The 20,639-nt window shown below is 38.3% G+C and overlaps 1 protein-coding gene across 11 annotated transcripts in view; it reads left to right on the top strand.

The window, feature by feature from the left end:
- TRIM67 (tripartite motif containing 67) overlaps positions 1 to 20,639 on the top strand; it is a 162,235-nt gene that overhangs the window by 72,304 nt on the left and 69,292 nt on the right. For 9 of the 11 annotated variants that reach the window (XM_053710840.1, XM_053710839.1, XM_053710837.1 and 6 more), the window contains 2 exons: positions 6,275 to 6,397; positions 7,738 to 7,848. In XM_053710840.1, the coding sequence (XP_053566815.1) occupies positions 6,275 to 6,397; positions 7,738 to 7,848 (234 nt within the window). The remainder of the gene's footprint in view (positions 1 to 6,274; positions 6,398 to 7,737; positions 7,849 to 20,639) is intronic. The other 2 variants (XM_053710841.1, XM_053710838.1) reach the window with 1 other exon arrangement.

The raw sequence follows: 20,639 nt of genomic DNA, 5'->3' as shown, positions 1-20,639 counted from the left end.
TTGAGGTAGAGCATGCTATTTTAATAGACTTTTCTAGTTATTTATATTTTGAGAATTAGCATCAACTGTTACTGGCCCCATGTCAGCAAATCAAATTAGTTTTTGAAAGGAACATGAAAATCATAATTACATTTCCATCATTCAGATAGAAATTGCACAAAAAAAATAAATAAACTTTCTATTTTACTTTTATTATTATGTACTTCATTCTTTTGGTATCCTTTGGTGTCCTTTGTTGAAGAGCATACCTAAGTGGGATGTGCACGTGCATATGAACACTATATTGCAGCAGCTGTGTTGGCAGTATTGATAACTTTGTGTAAAACTTGTATGGTAAATTATTTCTATTTTCACAATACAGTAGTGAGTAGAGAAGAGATTGTGGATCATTCTACCCCCAATAGGCCAGGTTTTCATTATAGCTGAATCAGTGCACAGGTGAAGTAATCAGCTGATCAGTAACTCAGTGGTTACTAACTTGCTCTCACCCATCACCTGATTATGTCACCTGTGCACTGGTTCAGCTATCATTTAAACCTGCCCTGTTGGGGGTACTTGCGGCCCTCTGTACATGTGTTTCTCCGGCGTATCATATCTAGTGCCTCACCAGCTTCTGACCTCACTGCACGTCACTGAGTGTTACGTACTTTTAAATATAATTTTGATGTGTTTTGTGCAACTTTTTAGTCGAGCGTAACAGTGAACCAGAGCTCTGAAGTCGTGCTATCCCGACACGTGTTAAATTTGATTGCGCTCAAGCAAACACGTTTACTTTCAAACTGTGAACGACCCCTTTTTGCTTGTGTTCTGCAGTTAGCACACCACTTGTACTCTAGCCCTCTGTGAGTTTACGTGGTCTTTCACTTCATGGTTGGGCTGTTATTGTTCCTAGATGCTTCGACTTCACACTAATAGCACTTGACTGGGGCAGATCTATTAGGGCAGAAAGTTTACAAAATAATTTTTGGCAAAGCTGGAATCTTATAACAGTGCCACATTCTGGGTTCTTCAGTACGACCCATTGTACTGCCAATGATTGTCTATGAAGATTTCATGTCTATGTGCTGTATTTTATGCCAACGATGAGTGTGCTGAAACATCTGAACTCAATAATTAGTAGTGGTTTACACATGGCCATATAGTATGTGTATGTATGTATGTATGTATGTATGTGTGTGTGTATATATAGATATATATACATATATATATATACACACTTTTGAACACTAGTAATATATATACACTAGTGTTCAAAAGTTTGCGGTCACTTAAGAAATTTCCTTGCTTTAAAAAAAAAGCAATTTTTTTGTCCATTAAAATAACATCAAATTGATCAGAATTACAGTGTATACATTGATAATCTTGTAAATGACTATTGTTGTTGGAAACGGATGATTTTTAATGGAATATCTACATAGGCGTATAGAGGCCTGTTATCAGCAACCATCTGTCCTGTGTTCCAATGCCACAGTGTGTTTTTTAATCCAAGTTTATCATTTAAAAAGGTCAATTGATCATTATAAAACCCTTTTGCAATTATGTTAGCACAAATCAAAAATCTATTGTGCTGATTAAAGAAGCAATAAAACTGGCCTTCATTAGACTAGTTGAGTATCTGGAGCATCAGCAATTGTAGCTTTGATTACAGGCTCAAGATGGCCAGAAACAAAAAACTTTCTTCTGAAACTCGTCAGTCTTTTCTTATTCTAAAAAATAAAGTCCATTCCATGCAAGAAATTGCCAAGAAACTGAAGATCTCATACAATGTTGTGTACTACTCCCTTCACAGAACAATGCAAATTGGCTCTAACCAGAATGAAAAAGAAGAGTGGGAGGCTCCAGTGCACAAATAAATTATAGTTTCTAGTTTGAGAAACAGACGCATTACAGGTCCTCAACTGGCATCTTCAATAAATAGTACCCTCAAAGCACCAGTCTCAATGTCAACAGGGAAGATGCAACTCCAGGATGTTGGACTTCTAGGCAGAGTTGCAAAGAAAAAGTTATATTTCTGACTGGCCAATAAAAAGAAAATATTATAAAAAATTAAGATAGACAAAAGAATACAGACATAGAACAGAGGAAGATTGGAAAAAAGTGTTATGGACAGACAAATCTAAGTTTGAGGTATTCGGATCACAAAGAAGAAAATTTGTAAGACACAGACCAAATGAAAAGTGCTTAACGCCATCTGTCAAGCATGGTGGATGCAATGTGATGGTAGTGGTAAAGTGGGAGATTTATACAGGGTAAAAGGGACCTTGAAGAAGGAAGGCTATTACTTCATTTTGCAACACCATGCCATACCCAGTGTACGGCGCTTGATTGGAGCTAATTTCCTCCTACAACAGGACAATGACCCAAAGCATAGCTCCAAATTATGCAAGAACTATTTAGGGAAGAAGCAGTTAGCTGGTATTCTGTCTTTAATGGAGTGGCCAGCACAGTCACCAGATCTCAACACCATTGAGCTGTTGTGGGAGCAGTTTGAATAAGTGCCCAGCAAGCCAATACAACTTGCGGTAGGTGCTTCAGGAAGTATGGGGTGAAATATCTTCAGATTACCTCAACAAATTGACAACTAGAATGTCAAAGATCTGGAATTGCTGCACATGGAAGATTCTTTGTCGAAAGCAAAGCTTTGACACAATTATTATTTCACTTAAAACTTATTATTTCTAACCTTGTCAAATACTCTTTAAACTAATTTCAAGTATGTTTTCATGGAAAATAAGGAAATGTCTAAGTGTCCTCCTTAATTATTGAACTCCAATGAAAAAATATAAATATATATATATATATACACACATATTTATTTACATCATTTTTCTTCACAGTTTTGACATTTACAGTGGCTATGCTTCAAATACATTTGCTCCCATAATCCATATTTACAAGCATCTGAATAAAAGGGGTTTAAGATTGAACAATAGAGAACCATATTTTAGATTTCTATAAATAACTTTAATGTCCTTCTAAAGTAATGACATGATTTACAGGCGTATGAATTGATGATATACTTTTTTAAATACAAATTCTAGTGCAACGTTTGTTTAAAATACACGCATGCACCAAGTACCTTTACTGGAGTTCTCTTTGGTGGGTATGCAATAAACTCTAGAGTTACCCTAGGTGCACACATCTATGACTACAAACAATGTTGCCATATTTGGGTTTTCATATTACATTGTTTTGCTTCTATTGGACACACTACAGAACTTTATTTAAAATTCAGTTTACATGGACTTCCAGTGTGCGGAGCAACCGAATGGCAGCAAGGAGAAGGAGCTCTGCATAACGACATAAGCAATTATTAGCTGCCACCGGCTAAACCACGCTATTTTTCTTGCTGAGTAGGCAACCTAACATGAGCGGGCACTTGCTGCAGCCGAAACCTGATGCGTGAAGGGCCCCACATCACGCCCTTGCCCCTGAGGAGTGACTATAGTGTAAACTGAAAAGGCCGTTTGCTGTTGTGGGGCAATTTCTGCTGCCACGCTGTATATAGTTTCACTCTTTTCCTAATCCTGGTCACCCTTGACTTAGAGTGAACAACTACTCCTTGAATTGTAATCGAAGAATGGACTTTACCACAAAACCTCCCAAAGTCTAAGCTTGGAACAAAACACAAGAAAGAAAACTCCCTATTTGCAACAACGGATCTCTCCTCCAATTCTAGGATTACTTTGACGGAAAGTGCCTACTTTTCACAAGAGGTTTTGAGACTTCCCGGCATCATACCCTCTTTAACAAAGCTAAGAATGACCTCAATAGTGGCAGAGCTGACAAGAATCTTGATGCCAACATTTGACTGTCTACTTCAGCAACTCCAACATCTGCAGTCAGAGGTGAGGAAATCAAATCAACTGAAAAGCATAAGCTCCTCAGCCACGTGGGTGGCTGCATGTGTATCTGAAACACCGCAGTGTGTCTGTTCTGAGAAGCAAGAATACGGCGATACCTCACCGCATCTATGCAACCTACAGAGCGATGTGGGAAATCCTGGAAACCTCAAATTAACAGATGCGCTTGCTCCTGAATATGCTACCTCGGACACCAAGACCACGTTCTCCAACAAACCAGCAATCGATTTAAAAAGGGACTTTGGTATGGCCTCCGTGAGTCACTACTCCCAAACAGGGTATGAATGGCAGGATCCTCAGCTACTGCGACTTCTGGCACACGCATTACAGACACACTGTTTACTACATTGGGACAGTACTTGCACCAGCCAGAAACAGTATATTTGTGTCATCCGGGACTCTGTGTTACAGAACTGTGACCCCTAGTTGAGCAGAGTGGGAATTGGATAAGTTGTGAACCTCCTTTGCTTTAGAATTTCACATAATGTGGGGTGCAAGGTCATTATATTTGCCTGGTGTTTAGTTAGTTGTTAGTTATATTCGTAGACAGTTTATTTATTGGCACTGGGCAGCATGCCTATTTAGATATGATGCATAAATATTATTTATTCACCTCTGGAATCCACATTGTATTATGTACTAGTAGACAAGTCTGATATTTCCTACAAGTAATTTTACTATGCTGCAATCTGTATATTTATTATATATGTCCCCACTCTTATCAAAGAACAGCTTAGCTAATGGATTTGAACACCACGTGACATAAGGTGGTTCTTAATGGGATCTCTGGATATATGTTTCCCTACAGGCTATACCTAGTCAGCTATTAGTTTATTTACACTCCTAAATCTAGTATTTCTCTTGTATCGTGTATTGGGAGACAAATGTGATATTCCTGGTTTGTACAGTTATTGCACTGCAAAACATACCCAACACAAGTGGTCCAGTAAATCTTTAACGGAATACAAGGCCCTATGTCTCCATCTTGATAATATTAAGTCATTTTATATCCTATATATACACCCGGAACATCGAGTAGAGTATAGCTGGGGGGGTTAATGTGCCTCCACAGCTCCCATCAGGATTTAACCATTTGCATAATAATTAGAAGTCTATGCCGAAGTGCAACTCTTTATTTTTGTTGAGTTAATTTGGTTTAGTAGGTATGTTTCATAATTATGCCATATATATGTGTGTATGCATGTATGTGTATATAGATAGATGTATATCTCTCTTATGCCCACAGACTGAGTTTATTCATTTTTTTTGTATTATTAACAATTATCTCACTCTCACCGTGTAGCCTACACATTAATATAACTGCTCATAAGGCTGGAAATTCTCCTGAGATGAACACAGCTACCTCAAATTTATTCTACTTATTTTTTAGAATACTGTCACACAACTGAAAGTAACTTGGCTTCTTTGCTTTATGAGCTCTTCAAATGTATATATTTTGTCTTCTATAATGCTGCACATTATCTATTATACTCACTGCAATGAGAATTGGTGTTATGCCCAAAAGGTCATACTAGTGTTAATATTTTGTTTTATGTTTTGTTTCGTTCTTAGTTGTTGTTAATATAAAAATTAAGAAGCACAGGTTTAGTATAAAGTGGTACTTAACTAATCTTTTATGCAACCCTCAGTGTTTAGATCTCCTTTTATATCATGTCAATGCTTTGTGTTCAGACTTGTATAGTCCAAATATATAATACCTTTGAGTATTACATGTGTTAGTATATGAAACAAAACAATATTCTTACAATGATTTCTTTAGTTAATTTCTATACTGGAGGTAGATATCTCCACCTTTTCTGTAACACTCAATTGCAACTGTACCACAAACAATAATATGAGAATGGTTAAAGGGACACTGTACCCAAAAATTTTCTTTCGTGATTCAGATTGAGCATGACATTTTAAGCAACTTTCTAATTTACTCCTATTATCAAATGTTTTTCATTCTCTTGGTATCTTTATTTGAAATGCAAGAATGTAAGTTTAGATGCTGGCCCATTTTTGGTGAACAACCTGGGTTGTCCTTGCTGATTGGTGGATACATTCATCCACCAATAAAAAAGTGCTGTCCAGAGTACTGAAACCAAAAAAAAGCTTAGATGCATTCTTTTTCAAATAATGATAGCAAGAGAACAAAGAAAAATTGATAATAGGAGTAAATTAGAAAGTTGCTTAAAATTGCATGCTCTATCTGAATCACAAAAGAAAAAATTTGGGTTCAGTGTCCCTTTAATATGTAGCATGTATGCAATGTCTTTATAGCCATGCCTTGTATATGCTGATTTATATTTGATTGCACCTGTGTTTCTTTAATAAAAAAATAATAAAAAAAATCAGTTTATATAAAAGCATTTCCTTTAAAATGTCCCCACTTTGGCTTTTTTTTTCAGGAAAATGGACTGGAATATGAAGCGTGCCTGGTTGCTCAGTGTGATGCACTAGTTGATGCATTAAACCGTCAAAAAGCAAAATTGCTCACCAAAGTCACTAAAGAACGAGAACATAAATTCAAGGTGATTAAACATCTTTTAATTATGAATAGCTGGGTAGAAAAAAATGTACATCTCTCTTTATCTCACTGTTCCTCCCTCTCCCACCACGTCTTCCCCTTCTCATTCACAGATATCACTATCCATATTGTTTTATCTGTGATTACAAAGCCTCCTTACCCCTATTTCTTAATGTAACACCTCTGGCTCATAATTCTTTCCATATCTGCGTTACCAACAATTTCTTGCCCATACTTTGCTTTTCCATTTTCTCCTATTCTTGACCTCTCCTCGTTGCTGATTCAGTATCATTTCTGTTTTCCCCAACATTTGTATTATTTCTTACATTCTCTCCAGTCACTCTTCGTTTTACCTTTTTTGCTGACTATTTCTCTAACTTTGCCTCCCCCATATTTCTCATTCCATCTTTTCTGCAATTTTCTCTTCAACTCTCCCTTATTTATCCCTTCAATTAGTCCAATATATTTTTTAAATATTATTGATTCTCTTGATTCAACACATATAGACACTTAAAGGGCCATTAGAGTCAAGCACCTGTGTAACTAGTGCTACTGATTGGGTCAGCAACAGTATCCACTTGGGACCAGCAGTGCTCTGCGTGTCCCCTTTAGGAGAACACAAAGGGTTGCATGGTCGCTAGTCTTAAATAATATTCCTTTATTAATAAAAGCATGTTATTTTTTGTCTATAATGGCCCTTTAATACGTGACCGTATTAATCAAGATTGAAATGTGCATAGGTATATCATGTGCAAGAGTTATCATTGTTACAGTGGAATATCTGCATATACTGCTCATGCTTGTGCAACCACATTTCAACACTAAGATCTGGCTTGTATGAAGTACTGACACACTTTTTCTCTGAGCAGGTATAGCATATCTATATATGCCCCTGAAAACAGTGATTGCTTTTTCTTCATGCACTTTTGCTAACACAAGTATATTGAAAAAATATTAAAAATTGTAGCTTGACAGTGAAATAGATTTCGGCCCAAATCTAACAACGAGCATTTAGCGGGCATTTATCATTGCACACTATGGGAAACGTGCAACTCCGCCACTTCTCGCACACAGCCAATAGCGTGAACAGGGGCTGTCAATCTCCCAGGTTGGAAAAGTCTGGGGGGATTGAGAGAGATATACGCCACAAAACAGTTGGCATAATGGTTAAGAAGCAGCAGTCTGATGGTAGCTTCTTCTTAACTCTTGCAAACAAGCAGCCAACGGAGCTCCGAAGCTGCCATCACAGCTTAATAAATGGAGTTTTTCAATCCTTATTTTTCCCCCTACCAATATGACTTCATTATTTATTTTTTATAATCTAAAATGTGATTTTATTTTCAGGTTGTCTGGGATCAGATAAATCATTGCACATTAAAACTACGGCAGTCGACTGGATTAATGGAATACTGCCTTGAAGTGATCAAGGAAAATGACCCCTCAGGATTTCTGCAGGTAAACAAGATTTTTTTTTTAATAAAAAATATAATTCTCATATAATTAATTTCTGTGATATAATTGCAAAATCATGAGAAAAGTACCCAAGAATTTTTTTAAAAATGAAAAAGATAATAATAAAAAATAAAAATATATATTTTGAATGTATATTAATCACACATTTGTACATTGTACATTTTTTTGTACATCACCAACACCTACATAAACTTATTAACCCCATAATCTGTCACTCCCGACATCGCCGCCACCTAAATAAAGTTATTAACCCCTATTCCGCCGCCCCCGACATCGCCGCCATTATAATAAAGTTATTAACCCCTATTCCCCCGCACCCCAACATCGCCCAAAATATAATAAAGATATTAACCCCTATTCCGCCGCTCCCCAACATCGCCACCACTAAATAAAGTTATTAACCCCTAAACCTCTGGCCTCCCACATCACCGCCACTAAATAAACCTATTAACCCCTAAACCGACAGCCCCACACATCGCAAAAAACTAAATTAAACTATTAACCCCTAAACCTATCACCCACTAACTTTAAATTAAAATTACAATATCCCTATCTTAAAATAAATAAAAACTTACCTGTGAAATTAAAAAAAACCTAAGTTTAAACTATGAGGCCCATTTATCAATTTCCATATGGAGCTTGTGGGCCTGTGTTTATGGTGAGTCTTCAGACTCGCCAGAAACACAAGTTATGGAGCAGCGGTCTAAAGACCTCTGCTCCATAACCCTGTCTGCCTGCTCTGATGAGGCGGACAGAAATCGGCACAATTAAACCCGATCGAGTACGATCGGGTTGATTGACACCTCCCAGCTGGCGGCCCATTGGCCGCGAGTCTGCAGGGGGCGGCGTTGCACCAGCAGCTCTTGTGAGCTGCTGGTGCAATTTGTAATTCGGCCTCCATATATTAAACTAACATTACTATTATACTAAAATTAAAATAACTACAAATTAAATAAACTAAATTACACATTAAAAAACCTAACACTACTAAAAATATTTAAATCTACAATTACAAAAAATAAAAAATACTAAATTACAAAAAATAGCAAACACTAAATTACGAAAAGTAACAAACGAAATTTTCCAAAATAAAAACAATTACACCTAATCTAATAGCCCTATAAAAATAAAAAAGCCCCCCCAAAATAAAAAAAAAAAACCCTAGCCTATAATAAACTACCAAAAGCCCTTAAAAGGGCCTTTTTGTAGGGCATTGCCCTAAGGAAATCAGCTCTTTTACCTGAAAAAAAAATACGAAGACTCCCCCAACAGTAAAACCCACCACCCAACTAGTCCCCCAAAATAAAAAACCTAACTAACAAAAACCTAAGCTACCCATTGCCCTGCAAAGGGCATTTTTATGGGCATTGCCCCTAAAAGGGCATTCAGCTCTTTTTCATTGCCCTGAAAAGGGCATTTAGCTCTTTTAAGAACGCCCAAACCCTAATCTAAAGAAAAAACCCACCCAAAAAAAGTAAAAAAAAACCTAACACTAACCCCCGACAATACACTTACAGTTTCTAAAGTCCGAATATCCTGGCGGTGAGAAGTTTTCATCCAGGCGGCGAACTCTTCATCCATCCAGGCGGCGAGGTCTTCATCCATCCAGGCAGTATCTTCTATCTTCATACAGGCGGCATCTTCTATCTTCATCCCGGCAGCATGGAGCGGGTCCATCCTTCAAGACATCTGGTGCGGAGCATCCTCTTCATACGGTCGCCGCCATACACTAAATCTTCAATGCAAGGGAGCCTTTTCAAAATGGCATCCCTTGCATTCCAATTGGCTGATTTGATTTTTGAAATTCAAATCAGCCAAAAGGATGAGAGCTACTGAAATCCTATTGGCTGTTCAAATCAGCCAATAGGAAGAAAGCTACTGAAATACTATTGGCTGATTTGAATTTTTTTTAAGTGCGGGACTGACGCTGCGTTACAGGCTAAAATGCTTGCAGTATAGCTATACCGACAAGACTCGTAATGGTTGTGTTCCGGTTTTTACGCTGAAATGGCCATTTTTTTCAGCGTTAAAACCGGAACGTAAAACTTGTAATCTAGGTTTGAGGGGAATCCTGATTGGAATTCCCAATAAAGATAAGATTGAATTGGACTCCTCATTAAAGGGCCACTGTAAGTAAATATTTTCTATGCCTGTTACTAACTAACTACACCAAATACGCTTTTTATCAATAGCATTTCATTAACATATCTCTACCGTATATCAGAAATCTTGTCTGCAAATTTAATTGTTTTCCAAACCCACTCCGTGGGTATCCTTTGCTCTGTACCAATCCGTTTACAATACCTAGGTTTCAAAATGGCGCTTTAAACACAAAGTTATTGGTTTAAGTATTTTGAACACTCAGTGCTGAAAATAGTGGGCAGGATAACGTGACATCATCGGCGAATAAAATATATAACTTTTAGAACGTTATGAAACTTCGTTTTGGAGAAAATATAGGTCAGTAGGTTTTAATTAATGTTTATTAACTTTAATATGTTAGTTGTTTAGCTTAAAAATTATAACAGAAAGTAATCCTTTAAGGACTTTTTAACATTTTTGTTTCCAATCCTTGGTCTGTATAATACATACTTGTATAATGCATAATTATTGGTTTGGTAAAAACACTATAATTGATTTGGTATTATCACATTTTTATTTATATATATTATATTCACTTGTGTTTTTTGTTTGCACATTTGGTTACATTTTTAGTCACATTTTTTAAATTTAGTGTAATATCATGAAATTATTTATAAGTATTTCTTTTAGCATTTACGAAAATGCTGCCTGCATATAAGTCATGGCCTTAGGCTATAACTTCCTCAAAGTCTATGTATGTATATTCTATGCTTATCTGAGAGATTCAATTCTGGTGTCTATTTATTATGGAAAGAGGATCCCCTGTTCCCACCCTATTGTTTATTTTTTTAGATGACAATATAATATGAAAATCATATATTAGACACACAAATGTTGTTTATATAAATAATAGAAAAGGTCTGTATAAATCTTCAGTGTTAGAGGCGTGAGTTGCAATTGACAGCAGACTGCTTAAAATCCCCTTATCTGTAACTAGTATTTAAATATTCAGAATCTGATGTCCTTTGTTATACCCATGACATAACTAAACCAAATTAACACACTTGGCATAAAGCCATTTTCTGTTGAGTAACCTGCACTGCTTATGGTCTAAGATTGGCTCTTTGGAAAACCTTATTTATATCCTTTGAGATCCTGTTGTATGTTTTTCACCTACAATACCTTTTTTGTTCATAAAATAATTAAAGGGACAGTATACTATAAAATAGTTTCCCTTAATGTGTTTCAAATTACTTTTTTTACCAGCTGCAGAGTATAAAATGTATGAGATTTGCTTTTTTAAGGCTTTTTTGTGTATATGAATTAGCTGATTTTGTGTTTTGAAGCCACAACCTAATAAAATGGGTTGAGCTTGTAGGTATAATCAGATCTCATTACTTTATCACATTGTGTACATATACCTGCTTCCTTATCTTATATCTGTCCATAAACCAATTACCAATACTTGGAGAGAAGAATTGAAAATTAACATTTTATTAACTTTTCTCTTCTATAACCCACTGGGAGTGTAATTTCTTCTACTGGCTGTGTTAACACAGCTTGGCCTTGAGGCCAAAAACTTTCAGGATGGGTGGGGATACCACAGGCTAAATAAACTATTTCAAATGCCAATATAAGGGTAATGGAAATACTTGTAAACAATTTAATACACTCCAGCAGGTAAAGTGGATCACTGGGAACAAATTAAAAGGGAGAAATTTTTTGAGTAAACCGTCCCTTTAAGTGCAGTAAAAAGCAATAGTACCATGTACATTATAATTATTACTTTGCCTTTAATTTACCTAATCTCCTCGTCTCTTCTATCTTTTTCTTTCCCACTATCTCTTCTCTCTGATCCCTCTCTCTCCCTTTGTGTTTTCTCTCTTTCTGTCCCCACTTTTTTTTATTTCTCCTATCTTCTGTCTCTGCCCTCTCTTCTTTGTCCTCTCTCCTCCTTTCTCTTCCTCTGTGGGTTCTCTCTCCTCTCTTCTCTCTCTCTTGTCCTCTCCTTTTTTCTCTCTGCCCTCTCATCTCTGTCCTCTCTTCTCCCCATCTCTCCTTCTGTTTTCTCTCTTTCTTTCTCTCCTTCTATCTTCTCTCTTTGTTCTCCTCCTTTCTCCTCTCTCCTCTTTTTGTTTTCACTATTTTCTCTGTATTTCTTCTCTACTTTCTCTGCCATTTATTCTCCCTCCTTCTTCTCCTGTTTTCTCATTCTCTCACACCACATTTATTATCTCCATCTCCTATCACCTCTTCCTCTCCCTTCTCTTTTATCTCCCTCCCCTCTCTTCTCTCTCCATCTCCCTTCCTGTTCTCTTCTCTCCCTCTCATCGTCTGTTCTCTATCTGCCTTCTCTTTTTTTGTGTCATCTCCTCCTCCTCTGTTTTCTCTGACATCTTTTATGTCCTCTGCCTCTGTGGTCTCTCTCTCTTCTTTCTCTCTTTTTTTTTCTATCCAATCTTTCTCTCTCTGCTCTTCTCTCTGCCATCTCTTTTCTGTCCACTATATCCCTCTATTTAGTCTCTTTTCTCTCTACCACCTATTATCTTTCTTCATTCTCTTTCTCTCCTCTCTGTTCTTTCTTCTCTCTCTCACCACCTCTTCCTCTCCCCTCTCTCTCCTCTCCCTTTCTCTCTGTGTTTTCTCTCTCCTCTCTCTCTCTCTCTCTCTCTCTCTCTCTCCCTCTGTTTTCTCTCTGACATTCTCTCTGTCCAACTGTGTCCAACCGATCCTTTTTCTCCCATCTCTTCCTTTACTGTTTTTTCCTCGCTTTTCTGTCCTTTCTCTTCCCTATCTATCCCTCTATGAGTTCCCTTTTTTCTCTTTCCCATCTATCTTTTTCATGGTGTTTTGTTTGATGCATCATAGAGCATATAAAAATATAATAGATATTTATATAGAGAACAACATAGTAGACCATCTGTGCCCATATGATGCATTGATCACTGAGTTGTTTAGTCAAACCTAAAAATGTTTTAAAGGTAATAAACTCCAGTGCGCACACATTTTTAGTCACTTGTCCAAAAATTGCACATTCCAAAATTTTTGTACACATGGCTCAAAAAAATGAGAGTGAACAATAATACTGAGTTTAAACTTTTTTCTCTCTGCTATATATTAAAGAAAAAGTAAAAACTGCTGAAGGAATTTGCTTTAGATCTTTAGAGTTCAGAAATAATATACATGTAAATGGTATTTTAAATAGAGACAGAAAATGGCAGACAAAAACATAGGAAAATAAAAGTGGACTTGCGCATAGGTGAGAGAGATTTCTTTTGATTAAACAATAAGACTAAGAAAGGGCAGAGAGAACAGGATTAAAAATGGGCAACAATTAACCCCTTATAGCAACACAAGTCCCATGGCTCCAAGCAAACATCCAGGTAGGTACTGGAAGTAAAACAAAAGATTAAACAATACACTCACAGTGTCCCGAGTGCCGTAGCAGTGGTAGATCAAACCGCAAAAGTTGCACTAGAAGAACCAAAAATGCAGGCACTACGAAGTGTGCAAAAAAGTATAAAATCAACACTTTATTTAACTTTTTAAAATTAAAATCCACAGCCAGACATGGTGGCCATACAGAGGGTAACAGTGGTAGTTCTTCATAGACTGCATTTTGGGTTCTCTGGTATAAAAATGAACCCCTTCACTGCTGTGAATTTCAGACATAACCTTGACCAAGGTATCAGAGAATGTTTAGCATTTTTGCTATCACCCCAGAAAAAAGAGCCTTTGTTTGTTCTTGCTTTTTATTTGTTTTAATTTATCTATGGAAACTGTATATATTTTTGAAGTTGTAAACTCAAGGTATTGATCTAGGCCCATTTAGGATATTTGATGCCACTATTTGGCAATCACAAACTTTGGGTTTTTCACTGAAATTAATAACACCCAATTACTGCAGTCATGAGGCAAATGGCTGTAAAAGCTTCTCTGGGATCCTTATTGTTCAGAAATATCAGCCATGCATGGCTTTGCCATTGGTTTTTGACAATTAGAAAGCTGCTAATTGCAGTTGTGTATCACACTTCTATAATTCATGGCAGTGAAGGGGATTATCAGTTATCTTGTAAGGTTAATATTTGCTGTAGTGTAGGTATTACCTTCCCACCTGATACCTCATACCCTTTGATCCCTAGCTGATCCCTCCCAAACAGCTCTCTTCACTCCTCCCCCTCCCCACTGGTCACCACCATCTTAGTAACTGGCAGTCAGTCTGCCAGTATGCAGATTAGGGCTTTTTTTTTAATATATATATATATATAAAATGTCTGTAGTGTAGGCATCCCTTCTCAACCTCCTACCTTTACTATATCTGTTTTTCTGTAGAATAGGGACCCCATCCCGCCTCCAAGATCACTTTGTCTGTATTGTAGAGTCCCCCTCTCCCTTCAAAACCATTTCCTGTACTGTAGGGAACCCTGCCCCTCCCTCACTCTCCCTCCTGTGCTTTGCTGCCCATCCACCTCCCTCCTTCTCTCCCACCACTCCCACTCAGCACCAACGGAAGATCGTTACAGAGAGTGACACACAGCTTCAATGACTTGTAGAAACCCCCAAGACCCACTGTTTGAAATACAATTGCCTGCTCATTCAATGCTGTGTGTAGTAAAAACAAATTGTCCTGTAAAAGATTAATATAAAAAAAACACACACTTTTGCAGGGTAGTTATCTCTAGGCACTTATAATTGGTTGTTAAAAAGTCCTAGAGACACCAAGGTCCCCTTGTTTTAATGCCCAGAAGCCCTTCTTAAAATAAAGCCCGTTTTTTAAAGGTTTTAATAGCCAGGTGAACAATGTGGTAATAGTAATCACCTTGGGTGAATACATGTGCATATTTTTGAGTAGAGGTTCATGTTCAGATAAAAATAATATACTATACCCATATTTATATGAAAATAACTCATTATTCCTCTCCACAGTGTTATACTATTTGTAATAGTTAATAAATATTATTTATTAATATTGACCAAAGATAGCTACTGGATAAAAGGAGTGGCTATGATTCTTCAGTACTAAGTCTAGTGATGTCTAAGTTCTTTTCATTATGTATTTGGCTATAAACTCAGCCCTACTTATTACTGCACAAATAAGACACAATGGTTGAATTTTTATAGTTTAATTTTTCCACCTGTCTGGGGGGCAGACTTTCTCAGTTTTCTCAAGGTTGGATAGGAGATCTCCCAGATCCTTGGGCTTTGGACATAGTATCTCAGGTTTACAAATTGGAATTCAAGACTTTTCCTCCAAGAGGCAGGTTCCACCTCTCAAGATTATCTGTAGACCAGATAAAAAGAGAGGCGTTCTTTAAATGTGTACAGGATCTTTCCTCTCTGGGAGTGATAGTTTCAGTTCCAGTCCAGGAACAGGATGTAGGTTTTTATTCCAATCTGTTCGTCGTTCCCAAAAAAGAGGGAACTTTCAGTCCTATTCTGGACCTGAAGTAACAAGTTACTCAGAGTACCGTCCTTCAAGATGGAAACTTTACATTCCATTCTTCCTTTAGTGCAAGAGGGTCAGTTCATGATGACATAGACCTGAAGGATGCGTACCTTTATGTTCCCATTCACAGGGATCATTGCAGATTTCTGAGATTTGCATTTCTGGGCAAACACTTTCACTTTGTGGCTCTTCCCTTTGGCCTTGCCACAGCTCCCAGAATTTTGTCGAAGGTTCTGGGGGCTCTCTTGGCAGGGATCTGGTCTCAGAGGATTGCAGTGGCGCCCTACCTGGACGACATATTGGTTCAGGGGCCATCTTTTCAGCAAGCAAAATTTCATACAGAGATCTAGTTGTCTTTTCTTCGTTCCCATGGAGGGAAAGTGAATCAGGAAAAAAAGCTCCATTGTTCCAGCTACAAGGGTAGTGTTCTTAGGGACCATAATAGATTCCCTATCAATGAAAATTTTCTGACAAAAGTCAGAAGGGCAAAAATTCTTGCCTCTCTCTACAGTCTACTGTTCGACCATCAGTGGCACAATGTATGGAGGTAATTGATCTAATGGTGGCTTCCATGGATGTTGTTCCCTTTGCTCAATTCCATTTGAGAGCTCTGCGGTTGTGAATGCTCAGACAATGGAACAGGAATCATGCGGATCTGTCTCAGAAGATAGAACTAGATCAACCGACAAGAGACTCTCTCCCATGGTGGTCTTCTCAGGAACATCTGTCTCAGGGCACATGCTTTCGGAGACCTTCCTGGGTGATTGTGACCACGGACGCCAGCCTACTGGGCTGGGGAGCAGTCTGGGATTCGTTAAAGGCGCAGGGTCTTTGGGCTCGGGAGGAGTGTACTCCCATCAACATCTTGGAGTTGAGAGCGATTTACAATGCTCTGATGGCTTGGCCTCAGTTGTCCTTAGCCCGGTTTATCAGATTCCAGTCAGACAACATAACCTCTGTGGCTTACATCAACCACCAGGGAGGAACTAGGAGTTCTTTAGCCATGAAGGAGGTGGCTCAGATTATTCAGTGGGTGGAGGCTTACAGTTGCTGTCTATCTGCCATCCACATTCCAGGATTGGACAACTGGGAAGCGGATTTCCTGAGCAGACAGACTTTTCAACCCGGGAGTGGGAACTCCATCTGGAGGTGTTCTCCAACTTAACTCTCAAATGGGAGGTGCCGGAGTTGGATCTGATGGCGTCTCATCAAGCTTCCAAGGTATGGTTCAAGGTCAAGAGATCCACAGGCAGCTTTGATAGATGCTCTGGCGGTTCCTTGGAATTTAAGGCTGGCATACCTTTTTCCTCCGTTTGCTCTCCTTCCATGAGTCATTGCTCATATCAAACAGGAGAGAGCGTCAGTGATTCTAATAGCCCCTGCGTGGCCTCACAGGATTTGGCATGCAGACCTAGTCATCTCTCCCACCTTGGAGACTGCCTCTGAGGAAGGACCTACTGATTCAGGGTCCCTTCCTTCATCCAAATATAATTTCTCTGCAGCTGACTGCTTGGAGATTGAATGCTTAGTCCTGTCTAAGCGTGGGTTTTCGGAGTTGGTCATTGAGACCATGATCCAGGCTCGCAAGCCCTTTACTAGAAAGATTTACCATAAGATATGGCGTAAATATCTTTATTGGTGCAAATCCAAGGGCTACTTTTGGAGTAGGGTTAGGATTCCTAGGATTTTGTCTTTTCTCCAGGAAGGTCTGGAGAAGGGTTTGTCAGTTAGTACCCTGAAGGGTCAGATTTCTGCCTTATCTATTTTGTTACATAAGCGTCTGGCGGATGTGCCTGATGTGCAATCTTTTTGTCAGGCCTTGGTCAGAATTAGGCCTGTGTTTAAGTCTTTTGCTCCTCCTTGGAGCCTTAACCTTGTTCTTAAAGTTTTACAGCATGCTCCATTTGAGCCATTACATTCCATAGATATTAAGTTGCTATCTTGGAAGGTTTTGTTCCTTGTTGCTATCTCTTCTGCTCTGAGAGTCTTGAACTTTCAGCTTTACAGTGTGATTCGCATTATCTTATCTTTCATGCGGATAAGGTGGTTCTTCTTACTTTTCCTTTCTAAGGTTGTTTCAGATAGAAATATTAATCAGGAGATTGCTGTTCCTTCTCTATGTCCTAATCCTTCTTCTCCCAAGGAACGTTTGTTGCACAACTTGGATGTTGTGCTTGCTCTTAAATTCTATCTACAGGTGACTAAGGATTTTCGCCAATCTTCTGCCCTATTTGTTTGTTTCTCTGGGAAGTGTAAAGGTCAGAAAGCTACTGCTACCACTCTTTCTTTCTGGTTACAAAGTATAATTCGTTTGGCTAATGAGACTGTTGGTCAGCAGCCTCCTGAGACAATTACGGGCTCATTCCACGAGAGCTGTTTCCTCTTCTTGAGTTTTAAAAAATTAAGCATCTGTGAAACAAATTTGCAAGGCTGCAAATTGGTCTTCTCTGCATACTTTTTCCAAATTTTCCATATTTGATACTTTTGCCTCGGCTGAGGCTTCTTTTGGGAGAAAGGTTCTTCAAGCGGTGGTGCCTTCTGTTTAGGTCCGCCTGTCTTATCCCTCCCTATTCATCTGTGTCCTCTAGCTTGGGTATTGGTTAACAACAGTAATTGATGAAGCCGTGGACTCACCATATCTTAGGAAAGAAAACAAAATGTATGCTTACCTGATAAATGTATTTATTTCCGGATATGGTGAGTCCACGGCCACGCACCTTTATTTCAAGGCAGTTCTTTTTGACTAAACCTCAGGCACTTCTACACCTTGTGTTACTCCTTTTTTCTCCATTTCCTTTAAGTCGAATGACTGGGGGTTGTGGGAAGGGGAGTGATACTTAACAGCTTGGCTGTGGTGCTCTTTGCCTCCTTCTGCTGGCCAGGAGTGATATTCCCAACAGTAATTGATGAAGCCGTGGACTCACCATATCCGTAAATAAATACATTTATAAGGTAAGCATACATTTTGTTTTCTTGCACATGCTCAGGAGCTGGTACCTCATTATAATGTGCACCATCTTTTTATATGTACACTTTCTAATGGAAGTGAATTGGAAAGTTGGTTAAAAAACTGTGTGCTGTATCTGAATCATAAAAGTTTAATTTGAATTTTGAAGACCCAGCTTTTAACCGACCTCATCCAACCTTTTTCTGCTGACTTAATTTGTGTTGTGAAGACAGAGTTTTTTTCAATAGACATCACAGTTGTTAAATACAAAAATACTCTGAAACTTCAGGCCCGGATATGAAACCCAGATATTTTCTTTTGTGATTCTGATAGAGCATACCATTTTAAAACATTTTACTTCTATTATTGAATTTGTTCCCATGATATTCTGCATTGAAGAGATACCTAGGTAGGCATCTGGAGCCCTACATGGCAGAAAATAATGCTGCCATATAGTGCTCTTGAAAATAGATAACATTCTTGCAAAAGTGCTGCCATATAGTGCTTCAGAAACGGGACGGCTTTTAAGCATAGGTCCCTGTTTTTTCACAAAAGATACCAAGAGAACGAAAATTTGATAATAGAAGTAAATTAGAGAGTAGTTTAAATCTGCATGCTATATCTGAATCATAAAAGACATTTTTGGGGTTTCATATCCCTTTAAAGAGAAATTAAACACTTTGAGATGGTAATATAAAATGATAAATTGTATATAATAAAACAACTCTGCAGTATACTTTCATTATTTATTTTGTCCTCTTTGCCTGTAATTCCATTCTTAAATTGTGAGCTTTTCAGTTCCTGTTAGAAATGGAAGTGCAGAACACTGTTAAATCCAGCACAACCATTGGCTGCACACTCTAATGACCTATGTATAACTGTCCCTAATTGGCCACAGCAGAGAAGGTAACACAAGTTACAACATGGCAGCTCCCAGTGTTTTATAGACACTAAAACTTTACACTTATTTTGTCACTTTTTAAACAACTAATGAAACTTTAAAAAATACATCTCATGTTAGTCATGGACTAATCTTTTCTTTGAATGCATCATTCTATCTAGTATTTATTTAGTGTTTAATGTCCCTTTAATGTATAAAATGTGCAATGTTTTACTAAATTCTGTCACTATTTATAACAAACTTGTTAAATTTAAAAAGTGAGCTGTACAAAATGCTATCAGCATGAGATGCTTTCCTGTTTTAGTCATTTAGGTTAGCTATATACAGGGAGTGCAGAATTATTAGGCAAATGAGTATTTTGACCACATCATCCTCTTTATGCATGTTGTCTTACTCCAAGCTGTATAGGCTCGAAAGCCTACTACCAATTAAGCATATTAGGTGATGTGCATCTCTGTAATGAGAAGGGGTGTGGTCTAATGACATCAACACTCTATATCAGGTGTGCATAATTATTAGGCAACTTCCTTTCCTTTGGCAAAATGGGTCAAAAGAAGGACTTGACAGGCTCAGAAAAGTCAAAAATAGTGAGATATCTTGCAGAGGGATGCAGCACTCTTAAAATTGCAAAGCTTCTGAAGCGTGATCATTGAATAATCAAGCGTTTCATTCAAAATAGTCAACAGGGTCGCAAGAAGCGTGTGGAAAAACCAAGGCGCAAAATAACTGCCCATGAACTGAGAAAAGTCAAGCGTGCAGCTGCCAAGATGCCACTTGCCACCAGTTTGGCCATATTTCAGAGCTGCAACATCACTGGAGTGCCCAAAAGCACAAGGTGTGCAATACTCAGAGACATGGCCAAGGTAAGAAAGGCTGAAAGACGACCACCACTGAACAAGACACACAAGCTGAAACGTCAAGACTGGGCCAAGAAATATCTCAAGACTGATTTTTCTAAGGTTTTATGGACTGATGAAATGAGAGTGAGTCTTGATGGGCCAGATGGATGGGCCCGTGGCTGGATTGGTAAAGGGCAGAGAGCTCCAGTCCGACTCAGATGCCAGCAAGGTGGAGGTGGAGTACTGGTTTGGGCTGGTATCATCAAAGATGAGCTTGTGGGGCCTTTTCGGGTTGAGGATGGAGTCAAGCTCAACTCCCAGTCCTACTGCCAGTTTCTGGAAGACACCTTCTACAAGCAGTGGTACAGGAAGAAGTCTGTATCCTTCAAGAAAAACATGATTTTCATGCAGGACAATGCTCCATCACACGCGTCCAAGTACTCCACAGCGTGGCTGGCAAGAAAGGATATAAAAGAAGAAAATCTAATGACATGGCCTCCTTGTTCACCTGATCTGAACCCCATTGAGAACCTGTGGTCCATCATCAAATGTGAGATT

This window comes from Bombina bombina, chromosome 4 (genome assembly GCF_027579735.1).
Source record: "Bombina bombina isolate aBomBom1 chromosome 4, aBomBom1.pri, whole genome shotgun sequence".
NCBI lineage: Eukaryota > Metazoa > Chordata > Amphibia > Anura > Bombinatoridae > Bombina > Bombina bombina.
The sequence above is the reverse complement of the archived record's forward strand: the minus strand, read 5'-3'. Positions and strand labels throughout refer to the sequence as shown.